Source organism: Anser cygnoides, chromosome 4, assembly GCF_040182565.1.
Source record: "Anser cygnoides isolate HZ-2024a breed goose chromosome 4, Taihu_goose_T2T_genome, whole genome shotgun sequence".
NCBI classification, from domain to species: domain Eukaryota; kingdom Metazoa; phylum Chordata; class Aves; order Anseriformes; family Anatidae; genus Anser; species Anser cygnoides.
This window is the reverse complement of record NC_089876.1, coordinates 47,467,091-47,492,467: the sequence shown is the minus strand read 5'-3', so window position 1 is coordinate 47,492,467 and position 25,377 is coordinate 47,467,091. Positions and strand designations below refer to the sequence as shown.

General features: G+C 43.1%; 2 protein-coding genes across 10 annotated transcripts in view; both read right to left on the bottom strand.

The window, feature by feature from the left end:
• The window catches only part of FHDC1 (FH2 domain containing 1), a 36,037-nt gene extending 18,475 nt beyond the window's left edge, over nucleotides 1–17,562 (bottom strand). Inside the window, exons 1-4 of one of the 2 annotated variants that reach the window (XM_066996064.1) lie at nucleotides 17,423–17,562; nucleotides 13,499–14,133; nucleotides 6,770–6,831; nucleotides 6,085–6,187 (exon numbers count right to left, since the gene is read on the bottom strand). In XM_066996064.1, the coding sequence (XP_066852165.1) occupies nucleotides 6,085–6,187; nucleotides 6,770–6,831; nucleotides 13,499–13,984 (651 nt within the window). In that variant the 5' untranslated portion in view covers nucleotides 13,985–14,133; nucleotides 17,423–17,562. Of the gene's footprint in view, nucleotides 1–6,084; nucleotides 6,188–6,769; nucleotides 6,832–13,498; nucleotides 14,134–16,418; nucleotides 16,575–17,422 lie in introns of those variants that run through there. The other variant, XM_066996065.1, reaches the window with a different exon arrangement.
• Nucleotides 17,563–22,141: 4,579 nt separating this feature from the next.
• The window catches only part of ARFIP1 (ADP ribosylation factor interacting protein 1), a 43,410-nt gene continuing 40,174 nt past the window's right edge, over nucleotides 22,142–25,377 (bottom strand). For all 8 annotated transcript variants that reach the window (XM_066996063.1, XM_013175135.3, XM_013175130.3 and 5 more), the window contains one exon: nucleotides 22,142–23,740. In XM_066996063.1, coding sequence (XP_066852164.1) covers nucleotides 23,585–23,740 — 156 coding nt within the window. In that variant the 3' untranslated portion in view covers nucleotides 22,142–23,584. The remainder of the gene's footprint in view (nucleotides 23,741–25,377) is intronic.

Below are 25,377 nucleotides of genomic sequence, written 5' to 3'. Positions count from 1 at the left end.
GAATAACAAAGAATCTTCCCTGACAAGCCCCAAACCCAAGCAAGGTAGAGGATAGTGACCCACTCCACAAAAACACAAACATGGAAGAGTTACGAGGTCCCTTTTGTCCTAGAATTCTGCACCGCATAGCCTGGTTTTCTTTATGTGTTTAAGTTTTCCAGACAGGAGACTGAATCCCATGTTAACTCTGTCTTAAAACTAGAAATACTCTGGGGAATGGCTAAGGACAACACCTCAACGAAGTTACAACAACACTTGGTTGTGCATTCCCTCTTTATTACACAATTCACGATTGAAAAAGTCCCTTTCTCCCATCACGAAGCAGAAATAAAAGTTACTTATTTGACACTCCCTATAAACTGAACTAACAGCTTCTATACACCAAAGCTCAAAAGTTTTGGATGGCTGCCCCTACATGTTCCAGGGCTACTCAAAAGCCCATGGGAGAGGCCTCTTCTCTCTACAGCCACGTTGCCTAAGTCTTGCTAACGAGAACCAACAACCTCCAGCGCTCCTACAAGTGGGAGTCCAACCAAAACACCAAACGCAGCCAGGAATTGCAAAGAAACTATGGGCATTGACAACAATGGTTGCTATTAATCATGTGAGAAGATACAATAGATAGGTTTATAATTAGTCTGAGAACACAAAAGAGCTTAAAAAAAAAAAGTGGTTTATTTTAAAATCACAATGAATAACTCAAACATTTCCAGCCTTGACCTCCTCTCTCCAAGCATAACAAAATCTTTTCCACAACAGCATGTAACAAGATACAGCAGCGTAATGCATACATGCAAGACAGCACAATTGTATTGTATGCTCAGTTCTGTATTACTCAAATTGGGCACAGAGTTACTAATTTAATTTTTTCATCATATTTGTATATGGAATATGCATTTGCACTGTCCATGCATGCCCATGCACACTACATCAGATTTTAGATACTGGAGGTTCTCACATAAATAATTTGCTTCAGTTATGAAACACAGAAAGCCTGATCTTTTATTTGATTTGTGAACACTTGGACTAAATATGACTATTGTAAATATCATTCCTCACAGATAGGAGAGCTACTGCATTCCTGCCACTCAGGTTCTCAGACATTTCTAGGCTACCAGCAGTACTTATTAACAAGTACTGGCATTTTACTGGGGCATAGAACAGATATGCTGCACTCCTAAATAGAAATCCAGGATCTCTGAAGAAGAGTATACATCAGTACACCACTCATCCTCATATATGCCTCTAAGTGCTTTGCCACGTGCCAATCAACTAAGTCAAATATTCCCCGTATTACAAATAAATAAGTAAAGCCAGGTGCAACAGTCCTGAGGAGTAAACATTTGTCTGTTGTTTGTGTGTGTGGTGGGTTTTTTGTTTGTTTGTTTTTAAATATTTCCATAACATTGCAAACACACAGGGCACTAGAGAACAACACAACTGAAAAACACCAAAACCCTAAAATGGATCACAATGAAGTCAAATCACGAGGGCGTATGGGAAAGCATTTAATGTATTAGGTGGTGAGATACCATGGGGCACATGCTTGGTAGTGGCAAACCTCTATCAGCTAATGGTAAACAGAAAAGGAGAAAAACCTGTAGCTAACATAAGGGGTGAAAAAAAGGAAGCAGAAGATGAAAACCATCAGCTATACAGAGCGCTGACTGAAGGAAGGAGGGGACAGTTACTATACAAACATGGTTTGAAAAGGGTAGAGCTGATAGACAGAAACAATTCCAGTAAAGCAGGTGACAGATGACTAGGGTTTTAAAACAGTATAAGAGCAAAGGACGGGCTTGAGAGATTGTGAAGGAAGACACTGTGTTGATAACCTGGGCGTGCATGTGTGTGGGTGAGCTGATTAGTAGTATGATACGCTCTCTTCTGTATATATTTAAAAAACAAATTCTAGCTATTCTAGCTCATTAAAAACTGGACTCTCACAACTTCTACCAGTCGGGGCCTGCTGAACAGCGCGACGATGTGCACATACAAGCAGTTAAAAGCTTCCCTGCTTTGGACAGGAATAACAAGTAAGTAACAGTTGTCAGCTGTTTTAACAGGATGCAGTTAAGAAACTTAGCTAGGAATCTGTTCAGAAGTGATGTATCAGAGAAGGCCATTGCTTCAGTCACAACAAAGGCTCCTTGGAAATCAACATGAGCTGCAAGAGGGGTTAAGCAAAGGAGGTTGCAAATAGGCATCTCTTCCTCTTACAGAACTGCTAATCACTGTAAGGCACAAACAGCAGGACTTATAATAAGGCTTACACAGTCAGAAAACCTATCTTACCTGTTAACGTATTTAGAAATGTTTATACCTTCTCCTGTTTCTTTTTTTTTTTTTTAAATCCACTCTACTACGGCTACTCTGGTGCCACTCACAGCCCTGAACTGTTGAGTGAAACACTGCAGCAAGCTCTAGGTTTGCCAGTTTCAAGAACTTGTCAAGTTTTTCAAATTAAACATTTGAGAATACCTAAACATTTTCAGTGTGACAAGAAGCCTTCACAGCAGTGCCAATATTTCAACAATGGTCTTATTCAGATTGAAAAAAAAACCACCCAGCAGAGAGACGGTACTTGCCATTTACACACAACAATCCCAACAGCTTTCATAGCTGGAAGAAAAGCTAGAAAATTACTAGTACTGACACCTATTTCTGCACGTAAAGAGTTGACACAATACAGTAATGCAAAAAGAATAATCCTAAAGACAGCAGATGGTAAACCTATTTGTTAGCCTGAGTATTTAGCTTCCATTCCCAAAAAGCTGTTCCATCTCAAAGACTCTGGAATGCCTGTCTCAGATGTCCGAGATAATATGGACTGAAACGGTGTAAAATGTGTCGCATACGTCAAAGCAGTGACTAGGAGAATGTTGAGGTAATGTGACTATATATCATAACACCTCTAGATAAGATTAGAGTATAAAGCCAGTGTTTATCCACACCAGATAAACTGTAAAGGTTGTTGGTCATAATGAAGGAGTGAGGCGGTCCAGAGTTGCCCTTCCTACAGCTGCAACCAGGAATGGTGTTCCTCCCACCCTGCTTTCATTTTGACGGACTAAAGGTTTATGGTACCATATAAAAGAAAGAAGAAGACATCTCCAAACACGCAGCTATCAGGGTGGAGTATACGCCTGGCACGGGGTGCTTGGACCTCATTCCAACCTGCAAGACAACTGTGCTACTGGGAAATGTGACTGCAAATAGCTGAGCTGCCGAAATGAAGGACAGACAAAGGGGAACTGCAAAAGGACAGCCAAGACAGAACACGTAACTGAACAACGACTAACTTTTTAGGAGCTAACCACCTAGGTCTCTTCTCAGGGTAATTCTCAACCCCTACAACAACAAAGCTGGTCTTTAAAAGGATGGGAAGTGTCCAAGGGTAATCCCAGGGATACCTTGCTGAGAACAGGCACAACATTCTGCAGGGACATGACAGCAGTAGGACAACATGACGACACCTTGCCAAAGCTATGTCACGTGCTATGACCACTAGATCAAAAAGCAATTAGGGACTATTAAACCAAATAGGGAACACCAGAAGAAATAGCACCCGTTCATCTGATATCTCTAGTGACTTCAGATTATTTGTATGTTTGTATGGTTCTGATGCCTTCCCCTTAGTAAACCATGAATCTGTATTCCAGGAGGCAAGTATTCAGACTAGGAGGCAGACGATAAACTAACAAAAAAGAACAGGACATACAAAGAGAACAATGAACACACATTTAGAAAAAAAAAAGCGCTGAGAAAGACAAACAACAAAAGCTCTAAGGTTCCTAAAGAAATGGATTTTCTTTACTGCACTAATATTCTAGGAGCTACAAGTAGCAAACGAGTTATTGGACTCGCTCACTCTTTGAGCACTTGAAGAATGAGGACGTGAAGGCACCGAAACACTTTTCCATTACAGCAGCACCAACACACACACTCAACATATTCTCCCTGTCCCACCCCAGCTATAGCTGTGGTACTGTACAGAGCTTCCCATTCCCAGGAAGCAGTGAAAGCTCCAAGAAATGAAACAATTACAGGGAGAATGACAATGGGGAAAGGAGGTCTTTCCTTTTCCTGACCATGAGTACAGAGATCTCTGAAGCATGGAATTCATTAAATAAAATACAAGTATTTTCACATGGACAACAAGCTTCTTCCCTGCGTTCCCTTGGGAACAGGAACAAATCTAACATGTGATGTCCCATAATTTCTAATACTGCTCTACATCACAAAATCTCTTCCATTAATTTCTGGAACAGTTCCTTAAAAGCACTTCTTAAGTGTTCTGGCCCCACTATCTTGATGGGTAGGCCTGTTGTCAAATCACCAAGCTGGAAATAAACAAACCTCTCAACCCTTGAGCAGCACCAACTGGATCTATCTACAACGTGGCTAGCTGAGTACTGAGGACCATCTCCTGTGGGTTCAGAAACCACACGTTGCCTACCAATAGTTAGCACGAGGATGCATTTTGACTACCGTCATGCTCCAAAAGACAAAATTCAGCAATGCACATTAGACTTCTAGTCGAATTACAACATTTATATCACATAGCAGTATGCCCTTTGAAACATTTTCAACTTGTGTTAAAATAAAAACCAAGATCTAAACCAGAAAGAGGAAAAAAAGACAAAAAACTTTTCTTTCACCTTACTGTACTCAAATACATAGTTACCTACGAGTCACTTAAACTCCACTGCTTTCTCTGCCTGACCAGAGAGATAAATCCCAGAAAGTTAAATTCTGTTTAAATATAGGAATTTGCACTGAAATTCAAAAAAGGGGGAAGGGGAAACACTTTGAGCCCCCAGAACTATTTTCACCACTTTTTTTCATATTACATTTAAACTTGCTGATATCCTCTAACTCTAAAAAACTTACTGATATCCTCTAAACTCTAAAAAAAAATTAACAACATTTTTTTTTTAAACAAGATTCCCCGTAAAAGAAGCTCAATTTAGGGTTCAATAGTCAACAGAAAAATAATGTGTGTTTTGCTAGTGACTGGATCTGAGATTTGCTGCTGCACAGAGGAAACAGAGTGCTTGGACGGTATGACCTTGAAGTGGTAAAGCATGTGAGGTGAAGTTGATCTCTATGTGGACGTTAACTAGCAATTTCCTGAGTTTCAGCCATCACCTTGATGTGAAACACTCAAGCAATTCCAATGGTAATTCTGTCAAGTTTGTGGTATACATTTCTCTCAAGTATGTGCTAATGGGTCAGTACAAATACAAGAGCAGACAGGGAACTGTGCATCATTAAGCAGGGCTCCAGGTCAGTTGATGAAACTTCACCTCCTAAATCATCTGATTGGACTTGAAGGGTGGGACCAGGAAGGGAGAAAGCAGCACTTGCACGTAGGTCATATCATGGGCAGAGAGATGGAGCAGAAGGTGCTGCTGGCGATTCTGTGCCCTCTGTGAGGTCTCCTTTGGAGAACTGAACAATGTTAGCAAGTTCTATGGGTGCTGCACAGAGGAGCAGCCTTTCTGCCCTCATTGGAACCTAATGACCTGGGACAAGGGGCAAGCAGATCCCAGATGCACCACGAAGGCAGCAAACCATAAGGGGTAAGAGAGTACTAGAGGACTGCCGATACTCAGCTCGCAGGCACTGCAACAGGGAAGTATGAGGCAGGTGCCAAAGAAGTGAAACAATTTGTTTGCATTAGGATATACTTTGATTCAGAGTTTCCTGACCCGCAGTGCAGAGTTCTCTGCACTGCACACAGGACAGTTCCTTTCCTTGGTAGCACGTTTATGGGATAAAAGCTCATAAGGGACATCAGAGATCAAAAATACCTTAGTAGTACTTTCTTTAAAAAGCACATTTAAGGTAGGTGAAGTTACCTGACGTGAAGGGAACGACTATGCTGCAATCTCAATACCACACGTAAAATGAAGATTAAACCTTTGCACTCAGGGGTTTCCTATCCTCTGACCTAAGGATGGTTCTGGATCCCCACCACCACCCCCTTTTTTTTTTTTTTTTTTTGACAGCCCTTCATGTTGGGATCCCAGACAGTAGAACTCTGCAGAAAAATAAGCGGCATGTAAAACCATTATTTACCTCCTCTGCTTCTGGTAACAACTTAAGAAATTCATTCAGCAATTCAGAACCATAGGGCTCACTTCTTCCATGATAAATATCTTCAATGATGGATTCAGCAGACCTTGAAAAAACAATTGAACATACACATTTCTAATGCTTGTAGGCTGAATAGTTACAGAAATTGAAAAAAACATCACGCTTGTGTTACCCAAAGGAATTATAATGAGGTTATCTGTATCTGTGTCTACAGCAACGTTATTCTAACATTAGTTTGAGTGATGCCTTTACTAAAAGGTAATATTAGGAGTGAATACAGATAGCATTGAAACAGTTTACTCAAAAACAAACAAACAAAACCCCACCTCAGCTTTCTATTAATTCTTTCTAACGAAGGGGGGCCAATGAAAAGCAGATCTCATGCAGTATTACACGAGATATAAGGGCTTCCTTGAACTGCACCTGAAAACTCACTTCAACTAACAGCAGCAAAATCTGAATGTTTGGGGATAAGTCATAATGGCTGTCAAAACTAAGCATTAGTAAACAGATTATGAAGTGTAGTTACTTATGACAAGCTTGTATAGAACCGCAAATTCCATCAGAACAGAGCACAATATACCATACATTTGATGACAAATGAAAATCATTAGGAATTGCACACATCTGTAGCTTGCACTAGCAGCACAGAAAAATCAAATCTTACTTTTTGAATTGTTTGAGAAATATCCCAATGTTCATACTCCGTTTTGCATCCAAAATGGAAACCTGAGAGAGAGAACAAGAGAGATTAATCTACTAATACGTAAGAGAATAGCACATAACGCAGGTATCATTCCTTAAGCTGCTACAAACAGTTGTATGCACTTGCCACCAAATCACAAGCAAAATAAATAATTTCCAATCAAAGAACTAGTTTTCACCAGGGAAATACACACACCACCCACAACATCTTTTCTCAAGCAAATTGTAAAAACACAGCAACATTTATAGAAGGAAGGAATAAAGTTCTATTTCATTACAAAATGAAAACATTCTTCTTGCTTATTTCGTAACACTGTATCTATAAAATGTTGCTTAAGTAATAGGTTGTGCTGAGTCTGAAGTCCCCACTGCTAGTTAGCAACACACTTCAAAATCCGTGTATTTCAGAGGTTACGCAGCAACTATGAAGACGAGCTTTCTATAAGCAGAGGTCAATATGCAATACTGATTTCATTCACATGAACTAACAGCCACGCTGATCAAATGGAAAGATAAGCCAGCCAATCTTGAATCAAAACCTGAGACAGATGATTTTCAAATCTCTTTCCTTTGTCTAGAATGAAAACAGAAACCCATAATAAAACAACAGTCTCCCCCTCGCACTGTACTTTAAAGATGATTTGCTAAATCATCTTACGTGTACAATTCTGGAGATTAAGCAGAGAAAAAGTTTTAAAAAGATTAAGCAGAGTTTAATTTTTCCCTAGCTTAATTTTAATTAGAAGTGTTAGTTCTTTTCATGCTACTTTTTTCTGACTGCAATGACATACAACTGCAAACCTGAGATGTTAGCCACAGTTCTAGAGAATCTTGTCCTTAAGGTTAAAGTTTTACCATAGCTATTTTGGTGGCAACAGCTAGAAAAGTCATGAGGTATACAAGGACAAGAGAATTGCTTCATGTTAACAGTGCCACAATAAATCAGCTCAGTACACACAGATGTTCAGGACTGCTGTTGGACTCACATGATGTTTGAGGTTTTGGCAAGTGGAAAGGTGTCTTGACCTCTGTGACAGCATAAGAATTAGAAGTATATATATATAAATAAAAAGTCGGCATTGTCAAGAGATAGCCTGCAGTCAGCTGGTGATAGGGAAAATACAGGTATGGTTAATGTGCTACCCGCAGCATACTACTGCATACACATAGAAGACAGCCTCTTCATCTGCTGAAAAAAAGTGAATCAGATTCTGAAGTTTTCCAAAATCTGGGAATCTCCTCTCTCCTGAAACCAGTAAAGACCAAGAAACACAGGAAATATCAGAGTATTAGGTTTAATTAGATGACTGCTAGCCTGAAACCCTTCAGTTTTAGCATATGCAAAGATAAGAGGCCAGGCCATGGTTTATTCTCCTTATCTTAGGAGTTGAGAGGCCCCAACAGATCATTAAGGGAAAGCCCCTTAACATAGGACAGGTTCAGCTATCTTTTCTCCTGCACTATCTAATCTGTTTTCAAATGCAGGGACCTCTCACTGACCTCTCACACTGCAGCTCCAGTCCCTAATTGCTCCGGTCACTGCGAATTCTCTGATCTCTCTCTACCGGTTCAAGTCAAGTAAGTTCTGCCATCGTGACTTTAGCTTTTGGGTTGTCTGGGGTTTTTTAAGCGTATTCATAGTTAATCTCCAGTACACCTCATTTTTAGTCACAGTTGATAACTATTAAAATAAGACTGGCCATCTCCTGGGTAAACTTTTGGCTTCCGTGGCACAATTCAGATGTACATTACAACGTCAAATAAAACTAGAGAATTTTTTTAATGTTTGCCCCTGAAGAAAAACAAGGGATGATAACATATAAAGCTGCATTTCTCTTATCAGCATGACATAAAACAAATGTCATAGCTGTTCTTCTTTTACGTACAGGGACCTTACATGGTTTTCACTCTGACTGTATTCTAGTTTTTCCCCCTTTCTTGTTCAAGCACACAATCAAAACGCATGACTCAGTTTTTGGTCATTCCTTGCCCGGTGTCATTTTTAAGATTATCAACAGCATTTGAAAAAGCTGTCATTACTTAACTACCTTCATGGAGTTTCCAGACAGGAGTGTGAGGAGGAGAAAAGGGGAATCTGGCAGATATTCCATAAACACACGTTCCTACTCTCTGCACAAAAGTACGGTACCTTCCACCTCACATTCAGTAGTACCCTGTTGCATATCGGATTTAGAAAGAGCCTTAACATCTATTCCCAGTGTCTACTCCTCTTCCCCACTGAGCTTTCATTCAGTTTGGTCCTTGCAGAAAGCTATCTGTATATGATTTCCTTCCAGGCACTTGCTTTTTACCCTTCAAGCACTACCCCAGCTTTTCATAAAGTCTGCTCCCCTCATCTATTCACGCACACCTTCAGTACCGCTGCCAGCGCAGCACGTCCCAGATCTCTGCCACCTACAAAGACACTAAAATGCTGTGTACCAGTGACATTCGTTGACTGCTTGACTCGGGAAGCAAAGAACTGAAAACAGGCCCTCCCCGCTCACTGGGATCTTCTATACCAAAGAAAATCTCTTACGGTTCCTTATGATTTACTTTAGGTGCATTCAGGAGAGCTTTCTCCACTCTCATCTTCAACTCTCCTGCCAGAGAACACTATTAAACTTCTGTTTACCTCGCTGTGGAAATATTACGACCCGCTCAAATGCCTTGCACCATCTCAGCACTTGCTTGCCAGCAAACGCAAACGTCCCTGCCTCACACACCTGCCACCTCCCCTTCATAAACAGTTCGATCCCTTATGGAAGGACAGCTGGCCCACTCCTGAACCCACTAGTCATCACCATCATCTGCAAGCTGGTGGTGTACTTCTGAGATCTACAGCAGGAGCAGACCCTGGAGGGTAAGAACAGTATCGGCTAACCAATATTAATCTACCACTGAAACATTCCCTGTTTGAGATGCAGCTGTGTTAAGAGAAGGGGAAATTTGCTTGCATACCATGGTGAAGTTGTGATGATGGTAAGAGGAAATCTGCTCCTGATGGTAAGAGGAAATCTGACACAAATATTCATCAACAGGAAAGATGCAGAGGAGCGTTTTGGGAGACAGAAACGGCCTCATCTCAGCCCCAAATTTGTAGTCACTGTGGAAATGCAGCAGGAGTTTCTTGCCGTGAGATTGTCAGTGAGGAACAGGAACATGACAAAGTGAGTTTATGACAGACGAGTGAAAACAAAACATTACATGGATTTCCTGGACGAGAATAACGGGTTTTCACACAGCGGGATATAGTTCACGAATTTCAGCAAGCACGGACAGTCTGGTGGCATGGGCTCGGTGTTGGAGATTAGGAAGGATACAGACAACATCCTGCTTCAGTTTCCAGTTCACTTTACAACATGCTGAACACCATGACTGAACTTATCATTCTGGGCTCTGTTCTCTGAGTCACACGCAGTGCCTGAGGAAAGGTGCACTTCTGCCGCCCGAGCGAGCCCGGCAGCCTTCCGCCACCCAGAAGGGACGCCCCTCCATCTCACCCTCCCGCCACGCTCCTCGCCTGCTCCCTCCCCGAGGCTGGCACTGGTGCTCATCTCATTGCTTTTTTGCTGGGTCTGTTCCCTGCTGGATTAACAGGTTGAATCAGCTCTCAAGAAGGTGGAATGAGCATTAGAGCTAGCATAGGCAAAAGAGACAGAGGGCACAGCCAGGAGGAGGGGAAGAGACGTATCCTGTTTGCCCCTTCCATCTTCCTTCTCCCTTCACAAAGCCCTCGCACAGGCTCTGCAATTGCCTGGACCCTTTTGCAAGCCATCAAACTCCCTAAAATAACAGAAGACCACTCCCCATGATGCCGGTGCACACATGAGGGGAAGGGGGGACGGTAGCAGACGAGGAAGCCAGGCCAGCTCCCTCAGCAGGCGACAAACCCTCCTGCCTCCTCCAGCACCAGGTAGGCCACAGCCTGCGAGCGCCCGCTGCGCCGCACTGCCTCCAAAGGACGGGGAAAGTAATTTGCAGCCGGTGTGTAAACTTTGCTCTACACCCCCTGTTTTTAAGAGACTCAAATTACGCGAAACCGTAGCGGCAAATTAAGCTCTTAGTTAAGGAAACATGTTAATTAATCTCCTAAGGGTTTGGTGAGGGCTTGTTTATGAAAAGGAAGGCATTTGCTGTAGGAGTGAGACTCAAACCTCAAGAGACTTCAGTTATAATAACGATGTTTAGTGTTGAGCCTCCAGAATGGGGATTCAATAACCTGAGCTGGGTATCTAAATTGCGTGGATATAGCACTGCAGAGCGAGGAATTAAAAGTGCATGCAGTTCTGTAAGCTCCTACAAGACAAAACTTTTTGCCAACTGGCTCGTGATTTCATAATCACTCTCTGCAGCAGGCACGACGCCCATCTCCACCAGTCTCTGGGGAGTGCCCTCAACACCGGCTGCAGTCAGTCTTCAGAGCTCCTGCTGACGTTACACCACTGTGCGGAGGGGAGCACCTGAGCCACAAGAGCAGTCTGTGTCCACGCACAGGGACGTCACTTTGGACAGATGCTGTTTTCTTCAGATTTGGATCTAAGCGACTCTTGAATTTAGGCACTTGAAACTACCGTGACAATTCACTGTTGACACACTACGGCAACTAGACTAATTCCGCCACGTGAATTCAGAAGACACAGAAGCCACGACACAGCCAGAACAGAACCGCAGCTCCTTCAGCCCTACCCCAACGCTGTCTCCGCAAGGTCACAGGGATGCCATGTGCCTGTCTGCTGCAGCAAACCGAGGACAGTCGCCGTAACACTGAGGTGAGCAGCAGCTGCCAGCACTGATGACAGAAAGCACAAACACTGCCCGTGCCTCCGACCTCCATACCTTGCTGAATGATGCCTACAGTAACGCTGAGCACGTGAGCTGTTGCGTACCCGTGCTTCCGCACTTCCAGTGACACACAGCTCGGCAGCATTATCTCCTTCCCTCCTTACTAAGCAGCCAGTACCGCAAAGCCCATTAACACACGAGAATTGCTCACCGCTCTCTGACACGCTCTTGCAGCGTGCTTGACAAGGGAGTTGAACGTTTGGGCACTTAAACAGCATGATAAGCACACAGAGGCAGGTCCTGGTCCCTCACTGCCTGCCACCTGCAGAGGCAGTGGATGGGCACTGACCTGCAGAGGACTATGGTATCAGCTCTGGATGCGTGCAGAAGAACATTAATTGTAAGAGAGTGAGAGTTTGTTTCCAAAGGACTGAACCCTCATTTTTCAGACCCATATTTTTAATCTCTAAAGTTGCTCCCCAAGATGCCGCAAGTCTCAAGCTGTACATTTGGAGCACACTGGGGTTTTCCCTGCCCCAACTGCCGTACACTAGGGGCCATATTCAGTTTATGAAATTTATCATCAAGTTTGCTACGTCTAATTCTTCAACACATGGCACTCCTCGAAGGGAGCAGGTGCTTCTTAGGAAACACGCGAGGAAGGAGCTGTGTACATCCACATGCAGCACAGGAAGTCCACTCACTGCAATCCTGATTCAAAGATGCACATAGCCCGAAAACAGCGCAGAGGTTAATCACTACCTCTGATGACGGCCTCAATTACTTCTTTCCGATGTCAGGGCTTCAGAGCCTGCAGTACTCATACCTGTTTTAAACCCCTTATTTTAGACTATGTACAACACAAACGCTATCGGCGCATCAGTTTGTTCTTGCTGATATTTTATTTTGATGTCTTCCAACTTCTGTAAGACACCATCAACTTTGAGTCCCTATTTTTTCACTAAAAACTGACACATAATCACATCTGTTAACCCTGTGCCCTCTGTGTTTTGTTTACAAGCTAACATGTAAACACACACAGCTGTGATTAAATCTGCACTTCTACCCCCCAATTACTTCACAGAAAGATCACTTGAGACAATTCAGCTCAGGCTTCAAAAAGAGGCTACCTCTAAGTCAGGATTCAAGAACTAGAAAAGTTAGTTCTCAGTTCACTGGAGAGTGCACCTGGAAGGGTTTGGAATATACCTCTCAGCACCAGAACAGAAATCTGTAACAAGCTTCTGTTTGAGTTGAAAAGTCAAGCAGGTTATTTCTATGTCCAGAAAAGGCATGGTAGATGCAAAAAAAAAAAAAGTGTTCACTAGCAACATGTATGGAAATTGAAACTTTAAAGTTATCTCAATTAAATAACAAATTCCCTTAACCAATGCATTGTATTTCATTGCCTCATTGTCATTCCGGTACTTCCCTTCTTGACGTCTCATGGACATCGGAAGTACATACATAACATGTCACCCCTTGTGATAGGACTCTCCTCCCTAGTACACATTTGCATTTTGATTGTGCAATGGACACAGTGGAAGAGCTGAAGATAAAAACTACAATACACTTAACCTTCACACTAAAAACTCAATGGCTACCCAATAAAAGTAAATACAGGTGCCTTCAGTTCCCTTCACTTTTATTTATTTTAAGAGGTGATCAGATCACAGCATGCTCTTACCCAGGTAAAATAATAAAACACTGTTAGCTCTTTGAAAAACAGATTTGTGCCACCAAGAACAAAGAGTTTATCCTTCCTGTTGTTCCCCTCCCATTCAAATCAAGACAAATTTATAGTTAGAATGAACCATGACAGAGGCAGAGGTAAACAAAGGCCAGACAGGATTCATACCAATTCCCGCAGCATTGTGGAAAAGAAAGATTGAACTTCGGTTCTTACCTCCTCTTTAGTCTCCTTAAACGAAGACTTTAAAGACCGACTTCTGGTGTCCTGGGGCTTGGTTTCTTCCTGCTGCCCAAAAAGCTCCTCGATCGTCTTTGTGTCGATCTGATACTGCGGTCTCGCCGCGATCGTCCAGATGTTGGTTTTGCCACGGACCTGCTCCTCGGGGATGGTTTTCCAGAAGAAGCTCCGCATCCGCTTCTTTCTGCTGTGGCTGTCATGCCCGTTGGTCAGCGGCGGAGGCAGGGGGGGGTTCGGTCCCGGCAGCGGTGGGGGCGGCGGCGGCGGCGGCGGCAGCCCCGGGGGCAGCGGCGGGGCAGGGGGTGCCCCCGCCAGGGGACATGGCGCAGGGGGCGGCGGCGCCGCAGCAGGCGAGGGGAGGTGCGATGCCGCCGCCGGGTCCTCGCTCATCAATCCCGTCGCGACCGAGATAGCCCCATTTTCTTTGTCATTGACCAAGGAGAGACAATTCATAACATGCATTTTACGGCCCCTCCGAAGAGGAGAGCGTCACTGCCTCGGGTCTGCCTGAAGCATGGAACAGCGCGGCAGCAGCGGCGTGCGTCGCGCCCGTTCAAGCTCTAGTCTGCCAGCAGCAGCGGGGCACAAGGGGACTGCGCCATCTTCGCAACCTACAACGAAGGGCAGCGGGGAGACTCAGGTCAGAGAGACTGGGCATTGGGCTGACAAGACACCAGAATTAACACACAACAGCGATCAAGAAGGAAAATTTAGGTAATCAACTATCTTTCCCAGGGCAATTGTGTAAAATCTGCCCATGCAATATCTCAAATATTTGTGGGGACTTAGACTTCGAGAATACATATAAAAACAAGAATCTCTCCTAAATCACACACAGCAGATACCAAACCCATCTATTACTCTCAGCTCGGTACAATTTTGTAAGAGAAGGTATGTATCCCAAATTATTAAGCCAAATAATCTTCAACTCTTTTGCCCAGGGAAGTGGTTGAGTCACCACCCCTGGAGGTGCTGGAGAAACGCGCAGATGTAGGACTCAGCAGCACGGTTTAGCGGTGGACTTGCCAGCACTAGGCTGAAGGTCGGACCAGGTGATCTCAGAGGCCTCTTCCAACCTGAACGATTCTATGACTCCTGATTTTACATTTTTTTTAGGTGATTATGCAACACAGTTAGAAAATCTGACTGCTAACTACTACTCCTGTGGTAGGGGATTAACGGCATCAAATAGACCCCGTTTGAATCCTTTGGTGTGAATCCAAGCTGCGTTAAAATAACGAATGACGTGTGCGACAATTGAACAGTCTGCCCTAACGTCCTGCTTTTTTGCCTTCCTATGATATGACCGTCCATAAGGGAAGCACATCGCACAGCCCCTCAGCTCCCTGTGTTCGTGGAGCATCCACCTGCAGTATTTGCATTTTGCCATCACACGTCAGGCTACGCTGCCTGCCAAAACGCACTAAGAGAAGACAGACTGCAGTTTGATTAAGCTGTCCCTTCTAATTTACTTCAGTATCCAGGTTGCCACAGCAAGTTCAATAAGCAGAGAGAGAAAGGAGAGAGGAACCCACAGGAACAGTAGCCTATACATCCTAAGCGCTCAGCACATGGAGCTTTACGTAGTTAGGAAAGCTTTTCTATCTGTCCAGGTTACCTCACGAGGTAGCTTAACAGGAATCACAACAGTTTTGAGCAAGCTCTTGTATACTACCACCTATGAAAAGCAGATACTGACGTTGATGGTAAACCTTCAAGAATGACTTCTGTAAAAAGCACGATTTTGACAAGCCACGCCTATTGGCTTTACTTTCCTTGTATTTCTCAGATAAGATAACTTAAGATATCTCAGGTATAGACTAATGAAGAATTCTATGGCTTTATGAAAACACGCATGTTATCTCAAAACCATTTGGGGAATTCACGAAAACCAAAAACAAACAAACAAACAAACCTCCAACCAACCAAAAACAAAAAAAAAGATACCGCACAAGAAAAATTTATGTAGAATAAAGACAGCCACTGAGAAAAAATCAGTTACAGGAAAACTCAAGCTGAAGCAATGCACTGGCACGAGAACAGCATCAAATCAAAAGTTTGGCACGGATTTAGCCGTACGTCTGTTCTGCAGGGTTCACATAGAGCTAATAGCAATCCAGATCGATTTGACATTGTATAATCGTGATGAAAAACCTTTGCTATTTTTGCCAGAGATCCATCATTAGAGTGTTCATGAACAAACAGATCCAAGTACAGAAAGAAGCCTTAGGGCAAATTCTCTCTTGCTCCGTAAGGACTCAGCTACTCACGACTTCTCTGAAGTCAATGGAAATTGACACAAAATGATCCGCTTCACCTTGTCATCTCAAAAACTTGCACAGGTAGCAATGACCTCCCCTTTCTTGCTTCAGATCTTCTGGTCTTACACCTCACGTTACTGAGGTGCTCGTGAGAATAGAACATGCTTATAAAAGCTTGTGTGAGGTTTAAACCATAGCAATGATGGAAAGTATTTTAATGGCAGGGTAAAGAGGGGAAGAGCTACAAAGAAAGTAGATCAGGATAAAGGGTTTCAAATTCAAATTAGCATTAATACCCAGTTGCTATTACAGAGCGCTATGTTCATTCCTCTCCTCCCGAGTTCATGATCATAGATGCACAGAGGCATGAAAAAGCAGGTGCAAGGCGGTGGAAAGAAATTAACCACTCAAAGCAATTAACCGTTGCATTAATTTAAAGAAATACTCAACTTGGAAAAAAAACAACTTGACTCCCTACCATTTACTTAAGAATGAAATATGTATTAGCCAGCCTTCCACCAACACAAAGCAGTTTTCGGCAGTTATTATTTTCTAACTCGGGTTCCCACAGATTTAAAAAAAAATAAATGAGAGAGAGAAAAAGAAAAAAGAGACAGTCAGACAGACTGACCTACCGTGCCCCTGGGCAAGGCGTATGAACCTTATTTTGAAACTTCCAACAAATCTGGGTGCTTTAGGAAAACTGGGATGAAATCCTAAGGAAGCCAAGGCGGCGGCGATGAATCACCGGAGTCCCAGCGCTCACACACACACACGAACAGACAGGCAGACAGACAGCCGGTGGGAAGGACCGATCTCAGAGCTGGGCGCTGCTGAGTTAGCCAGGGACACTCCTAGTGAAAGGAGTGGGGAATGCAAGAGGAGGAAAACATCCCAACCTAGATGGAAAGGGCAGGCAAGAGGAGGAAAAACTGTTCTCCGGCCATCGTACTGCTTGAGCCGAGACAAGTGTCGGCCAGGAGCAGGCGAGGGGAGGCACGGGCGCTTAGGAAGAGGGCACCAAGGGAAGGCACAGCACAAGATGCCTGCCTTCAGCTTTGCCCCCGGACAGGTATTTGGGACGCAGGTGGCGGGGGTCACCTGCTGCGGAGAGGGCGGCGGCCTGCAGTTACGGGCTGGTCAAAAGCCCCTCTGATTTTGTGTGCCTGGCGTCGGGATCAGGCCGTGTGCTGCTGCCAGGTGCCCGGGCAGGGCGGCGAGGGGAGCCGGGCGCCCTGCCCGTGGCAGGACGAGCTCCCAGCCGTGCCAGCGGCAGCCGTCCCACGGCCGGGCATCCTCCGAGGCGTTAAGGGGAAGAAGACAGGGACCCGGGACCGACCATTTCTGATGCCTCGACTGCGCCTCACTGCTGCGTGCCCGTTCCCCGGAGCAGCCCGAGGAGCAAAAAAAGGAGCCGGCGGTGACCGAGCCGCTGCTCCTCGCCCATTGTCTCACACAAGCGGGGAGCCAGTGCCCGGGATCGCGGCCGGGAGCCGACCTGTCCCCCTGTTCCTGCCCGCCCCCCTCCCCCCCGCACGGACGGGCGGGCGGACGGACAGACGGACGGACCCGCCGCCCCCTCCCCATCCCTGGGCACGGCGCAGCCCCGCGTCGTCCTCCCCCCGCTCCCCCCGCTCACCTCCGCCCCGGCGGCAGCGGGCGGCGCGGCTCGCAGCAGGCCCGGGCGCGGGTCCCGGCGCGGGTCCCAGTGGCGGTGCCGCCGCCGCCGCCTCCTCGCATCGCGCCGCGGCTCAGCCGGGCCGGGCCGCCCGCGGCCGGGGGCGGGGCTGCGCGCAGGCGCGGGGCGGGCGGGGCCCGGCAGGTGGCAGCGGGGGCGGCCCCGCGCAGGCACCGGGCTGAGGGGGGCTGCGGGATCCCGCCGGCCGCCCCCCGCCGGCGCTGCGAAATGCGGTTCTGAGAGACCCAAAGGCGTCACGTTTCGGAAATAAAGCTGTTTGCCCCCCAAAACTCACGTACACGAAGTGGCAGAGCTCAGGCCTGGAGCGACTGAGAAGGTCACACGGCAGGGTCCATGATATGCCATGGCACTAGCGGGTCACATACACTATGGAAGCAGAGGAGGGAAAGGGCTGCTAGTAAGAGGCCCAGCTACCATCATCTAGCCCCTCACAGCAGGGGCAGGAGGAGGGAACCAGAAACAGTCCCTTCACAATTCCCAGACACAAAACCCAGTCCTACCCTCACTAAGGTTACCCCATCCCACTTACTGGTCCGGCCAGGCAGCCCATTCAATTCACTTCATTTTTAAAACTATCAGAACAAAAGAAAAATGTAAGGAATGTGATCTTAGCACTCTGTCACTGAAGCCTTAAATCCGTTGAGTGGAACCAGTTCGGCTGCAGCGAAGGCAATTCATACCACACCACGCATCTCGACTTGGCAGGGCCAGCAGCAGCTGGAGAGGACAGGCTCAGATCCGAGCCAGCACGGACATTCCTCGAGAGTGCAAGGTCACCACTCAGGGCATCGGCAAGGAAGGGCAGCGCTGCTTGGACTGTAGCTGCTTGTGTTGGAACCAAAGAGACTTGTTTTCACTGCTGCCAGTCATGAGCGCAAATACTCACTCTACAAGACTAAAAGCACAAGCCAAACGAGACTTGCATAATGTCATATTAAAAAAAAAATGAACTGGGTAGCAAAGGATCTGGGAGCCTGTCCAGATGTGAAGATAAATTCTTAACTTGTCCTCATCCTGTGAGATTTATTCCAGAGCTTTTCTAAAGCACCATGTCAGCAAATTAAGTTTAAATTTTCAGCTGTTTTTACCCCCCCAACAGTGTAAACACTCGGCATACAAAGATTTTGCCCACATGGCTAAAATTCAGAGTCACAATCAACTGAAAACAGGTCTTCACAGTAGGAAGTATTAAGCAACTTTAATAACAGGTAGACCGAGCAGCCCCACCTATAATAAGCACCAAATGCACCTCCCTAGAACAGATAGCATTTAGATGGGTTGGCATACTCTGAAAATAAATCCCAATGTATTTTAAGATTTCTAGTTAAATGGAATACTCAAGACAGTCTCCAAGATGACTAATTTTAACACATTGCCCTTTTTTTTTTTTAAGAGGGGAAAAATTATTTTGGAAGATCTGCACTTCTTTGGAAGCAGAACAAGCTTCTAATGCTTTAGGTTGAATATGAATTTAATGATTAAACCAATCTAATTGTAAGAATAGAATTTATACCACTTGAACAAATGGCATAGTTACCCTTGTTGCAAGCCCCCAACTCTACAGTGTTTGGAGTGGAAAGAGAGAAAGTTTATTGCAACACTTCAGACACATTAAAACCAAGTCCTATTTGGTTTCAAAATTAAGGACTATGATAGTTAACCTCTTGAAACAAAACCCTGCAATTATTAACCACTATCATATAAAACTACCATGATGCATACGCATATGAAAGGCAAATCAAGACTGAACAAGTAACACTAATTTTTAGCCTTATTTAACTCTGAAGTGCTTGAATTTACAGCCTTCAATACTCTTGAAAAGGTAGCAAGGTGTATAATTATTATTTTAATTAGCACAGTCGGACACACCATTTGTTAAGTACCATTAACTAGGAACACACCGCTGATAGCTGAACTGTTCCCAAATAAGCCAATGCATTTATGCTGGCATAAACAGTAATAACAGGACAAACCTAAACTAAACATTTGTTTCAGGCTGATTCTGCTCTGTATCTTATCTCAGCACTTAGTTAAGAAATGTTATCGCACATCCATAGTAGTACCCATCTAAATTCTACCACCCAACGATGCTCTTAATCTCTTTTTCTGCTCCACCTGGAAGATCAAGTATTTTCATTCCTCCAAGAGCTATCTTGAAAACGGGTTCTCACAAAGAGAAGAGGCAGAATGTATTTGCTCAGGAAGTGTTTTTCAGTAATTAAAGAAGTTGACTACACATTTTGCTGAGTGGCTGTACAGTGTAAGTACTTAATAGAAATATACTATTTCAAAGTAGTACAATAGTAGGCAACACAATTGTTGCTGCTCCTATCTCTTTCTTAATTTTTTTGAAAGGCACCTCAGGTGTAATAGCAATGCTTTTGGTTCCTCAGTAATAGGAAACCAAATATTCACAACCCATTGACTGCATTTTTATGTCCAAGGCCATTGCTTTGCAAGGTTCATACGCTTCTCTGGATTTCCATACTGGGATACTGATGAAGTAGCAACACATCATATTTTTTTTTATTTCCACAGCTTCTCTACCAGTTCAAGGTATTCTTCTCCCAGGCAGGCACAAGCTATCCTACTTGCCACTTTTAAGCTACAGGGTAAAGTACTTCCTTACTTCACTTCAAACTCCTGCCATAACAACAAAAATGGGTCAAAGATCCACAAACAATGTCAAGTAACAAGAACAACATAGAGAAATGTAAACACAGCAAGTCACCTCTGTGCATCTCAAAAAAAAAAATCAATTTGACAAAGCTGAGCTCCCAGCAGCTGGATAAATTTGGGCTAGGGGTGATCACAAAATATGAAGATAAACAACATGAAAAAGCCAGTGACTAGCACAACCTCTACATCAAGCATGCAGCATGAAAAAGATAACCAGACCAAAAAAGATAATTGCAGAGGAGGAATGCTGAATAATTATGATATTCTTGTTGTAACACCACAATAAGGAACAAGAGCAGATAAGCAGAGAAGACAAACTGAACATGCCTCCACTTCAGTTCAAAACAGAAAAGCTGAGAGGAATGGTTAGCTTTTCTTTTAATTACTTTGATCATTTTTTGAAGCAGAGACTGATAGAGATAAGGTTGTTGGGAGGACGTGTTAAAAAGATTGAAATCAAGCTGCTACTTTAATGATACCAGTGTATTACTGTACTCTGCTTGCACAGACCTCTCTTCAAATATTACTACAGATACACTTGGTAACCGGAGAAGGCTTTGTAAGGGCTTGGTAAAGCAAGAAGTATGCCAAAGAGCATTTTACTTACACATTAGAGTAGAAGAGCTGCTGTAGAATTCATACAAAATAACAGAAGCCACAAGTTGCAAACAAGCCAGGAGCATAAGAAACTTACAGTATGGTCACTGAGAAAAACAGCTCTCTGGGTCCCTGTTTGGTAAGTCAGCTACGACAACATGTCTGAAGTGCTGTTAACTACTTGAAAACCTTCTTCTTGATGAACCTCATGCAACACTAAAAGCACTAATGCAGTAACTTGCAACAGAAAATTTTACATGGACAAGACTCTAGTAGATGGGGGTATGATGCCCCCTCCCTTGCCAAAATAAGAAACCACCACCACTGTGAAGCAACTGTCCATCTAGATGAGTGGCAGCATTAGAAGCTATAAATATAGCTTTTTTTTTCTTTCAAATAAGTATTAGAAAAACAACCATAATTATTTCCAACTGGAAACTGCCACATATGATTTCCAGAAGAAAAAGTTTCTAAAATTGGTTAGATTTGAAGTTAGCTTTGAATATCAGGCATGAATTTGAATTCTTTCGTAAGCATGTATTTGACATTCCTTTGCCCCCGTTCACATGCCACAAAAGGAAATCACTTTAATATCCCATCGATCAGCTGAACACAGAATCCTCCTCTCTGAGGCTATCAATTAGAACAATTGCTTCAGTGAGCAAAATGGAAATCATTCTTCCTTCTCTCTGGTCTGAAATACTACACTGAGACTTTAGCGAGTAATCTCTTTTGTCCAACCTTTCCTTCCAGTTGAAAAGACTCCAGCAGTTTTAAGCCACTGCAAGAGTTTGAGTTTTATACAATGCCGTAAGTCTCCTTCCTGCACAAAACAATTTCAGACCCGAGTTCACTCTTACCATTTCTGACAGATCACTTCCTTCTGTGCAGGGACTATATTCAGCAGGAAGAGCACGAATCTTGCACTGAAACCAAAATTACATGTTTCCTGTATAGTATTCTGAGAGTAGGTATTTCAATTGCGATCAATAGGTTTGCATTCTTTACCCCCTGCTATGATGCTATCTTTACATCCTACCTCAACCACACAGTCTACAGCTAACTTCTTACTTGCACCATCATATCATACACGTCAAGATTCGTAGACAGTGGAAGACAACAGCTTCATAAAAGTTGTTAAATATGAAGTTAACTTTAGAAGTTTAGTATATGTATGTTCTTGATTTTAAAGGATTTGTTTCACTATAAGCCTACATTCAACTTGAACTTGCACACAATTAGATCATCCTGAAATAAAACAGCAGCAGCGTTACAACCTACGGATTTCCCAGAAATTCATGGGTAGGGGTGCAACTCAAACACAAAACTAAACTTTCACTGCAGAAGCTGGATTGTACTCTTAACCATCACAAGTCAAGGAAGTTAGACTGCAAACACCTTTAATATGAATACAAAATTCACATAGGATATACATTCTGGGGAATGTAAATGAACAATAACAAGAGATTCTGACAGAACAAAAACAAAGAAGGCTCTGTCAGGCCAAGAATTTAATGAGGAATGATTAAAAAGTTTGATTTACAGTTACAATACAGTTGTGTTAAGCACTGAAAACTTTAAGAATGTCAGCTGAAAGGCATTTGAACATACAGTACATAAATCATACAATCCACACAGTTGTAAATAACATATTTGAAGTATTTCATTTTACTTAATAGAACACAAAGCAATGTAACATGTGCAAATGAGGACTTCGATACACTCAATTTAAAATGTATATGATAAAACTGACAGAATTTTACATTTAAAGAAGGACTATGCTATTGAAGGAGAAATTAAAAAAAGAAGTATCTTCCTCATTACTCCCCTTACTGACGTATGCTTTTCAATTAAATAGAAAAATCATACTGGCCCAATTTCCTTTCTCAAAATCGCATCTGTCCATGAAGATTAACTAAAGCTTCAACTCACTCTAAGTGTACAAAGAAACAGCATTTACACAGTCTACTTTCCCACAATGGGAACTGACAAACCATTATGTGAAAGGATTCTTGGACTATGTACACTGGTTGAAAACATTATCTTATAAAAAGGCACATACCTGTGATTTAAGGCTAGTACGGTTGTTGTTTTTTTTTTCCATAGAGAAAGTACAATTTTAAATGAAATTAGTACATTGTATGGTTGGCCTCACTCAGCAAACCATTTGGTGCAAAGCAAAAACGTGTGCTTAGAAGCCTCAGACTGCCAGTGATTCTTGCTTTAGTGTTTTTTCCTTTAACTCTATGATGGAAATATACATCTTTTTAAAAGGCATTTGCTCTAATTCCACTAGTCAATGAGTGTTCTGATACTGCTGTCTTATACGCAGGTACTGCATACAGACCTTATATTATTAATCTGCAAAATATTCTTTTAACTCTCTCCTTTTTAAAAGTCATACGAAAATCATTAAAGATGTTTTCTATATTCATCTATAAAATACCAGATGTTGGTACAAATCATGTAAACCTCCATTTGGAAATATTTTGACCAGCCACCAAAATGACCAGAGATCACAAACATAATTTGTCAGTGCAAATCTATATAGTTTTCTTTCCCCTCCCTCCCTCCCCCATCCCAGCTACAGAAATAACCACCGACCTTCACATACAAAAGGAGTGCTCTACATTTGAAATGATAGAAATTATGTTTGGTTCCCTTAAACTTACCCACTTTCACACCAAATTCAGTTTTACAGTATTATAAAAGGGAAAAAAATTAAAGCTGTCTTGTGCAAGAATCACTACAACAGTCCTTCAACCCCCACCCTTAATTCTTATTAGATTTATTGATTTTAGGTTAACATCAGCTCCTTTTCTCTGATTACTGTTCTTCAAGCCAGGATGGAGCATCTGCTCCCGGAGTTTTCAATTTGATGTGGAACTGTTTAAGTGTCTGTTCAAGCTGCTTTTGATTCCCAGCAAAGTACGCTGCAATGGCATTGTGGAACAGAACAAGCTGATTGTGCAACACCTTAACCTGCAGGCAAGGACAAAGATTGGTTCAGATGAACAGGCAGATGCAAATAATGGCACACATCCATTATAACAAAAACAGGCATATTTGAGATGCTCAGACTTCATATGAGGTTATTTAATGAAAGTTTACAAATACAAAATGCAAATACAAAATTCTCTATCATTTAAGTGATTTAGTATTTTCGTAAAGTGTGCTTAACTGGCAATACCAACTCAATATGCATGGACCAAAAGCAATTGACCGAACAGCATAATGTTAGCAAATTACAAATACCTGATTACTTGCAATTAGATGCCATACCTCTGTGCAATATACCTACCTGCAAGCCAAATGCACTTCCCTAAGACACTACATGACAAATGCTTTAAGCATACAGTTCACTTATTTGTCCCCTCCCGCAAAGAGGTGCTGTTCTCCAGGTCTTGCATACCCAAGTCAAGAAAAACTGATGCTCTTTTCCCAGCAATATTTCTTGCCCGTCTCCTGTAATGAAGGATTATTTACAGTGCTTGGTCAATATCTTGATTATAAAACGTGCAGAGTAGTTGTGAAACACAACTCATCGCAGCAATCAAAACCTGGGGAGAAGGGCACGAAAGCAGCTGGAGGGCATCACTGTTCTCTTCTGGTCTAGTCCACAATGACAAGCTATAGTGCTGATGAAGTCTAAGTGAAGTCAAATAAACGTTACATTTTCACTGTAGCACATCTGGAAACCTCAAGTCATGAATGAGTAGTAGTATGATGAAAAAGCATCCGTCCAGTTTTTCCTGTAGCCAAAAACTTGTCTTTTTTGTTCCCAAGTGTACTCTCAGCCCTGCACAACCCTACTCTTGCTCCAGAAAGCCTGACTGCCTAAAGAGGTGGCCCTGTGCCTGCTTCCAGCCTAGAGGACCTTGAGCCCACTTAGCCAACATGGAAGAGAACATAGAAATGGAGTGGCTGACTGAGCCCAAAGGAATGATGTGGCAGGAAGTAGATTTAGCATTCTCTACTGATATTTTGGACAAGCTAAGCTGTAAGGTATACTGCAATATGACCTTCACATAGCACATTGATAAAAATACTGAATTAAGCTTCCTTTCCCCAAATTTCATCAATTTATGACCAAACTTGGTACTTTGCTCAGGTAGCTTTTATCACAAAGCTTCTGTGAACTTCTCTGAAGTCATCTGATAAATGTATACATTCAGTCAGGCCTAGGCTTAAGTATATATATGCACATACAATCAAGAGTTGACAACAGAGTCAGATGATTCAAATTGAGAAATGCTTTGTTTGTTTTTGAACTACCAAAGCTAACTCATTTTATGAAGTTCTATCCCAGAGCCAGATCACTGTGATATAAATTTGGGGATAGTTATCAAACTGGTAGCTGAGGTGCCAGATGTTACTAATTCTGCTCTCCTCCTTCCAGAGACAGTTACTAAGCAAATCCCCAAAAGTGATTGTGAGAACTAACAGAGCTGAGGACAAGAAAACACTCCGAAAAAAAGCATATACTCAACTCCTGTGAACTCAATGATGAAGCAGCAGCCAGGTGAGATGAGAGAGTAATCTAATATCTCAAATCAATGTCCACTGCAACAAAACCCTGAAACACAGCTAAAAACTAGACTACAAGCATTCACTTAAAA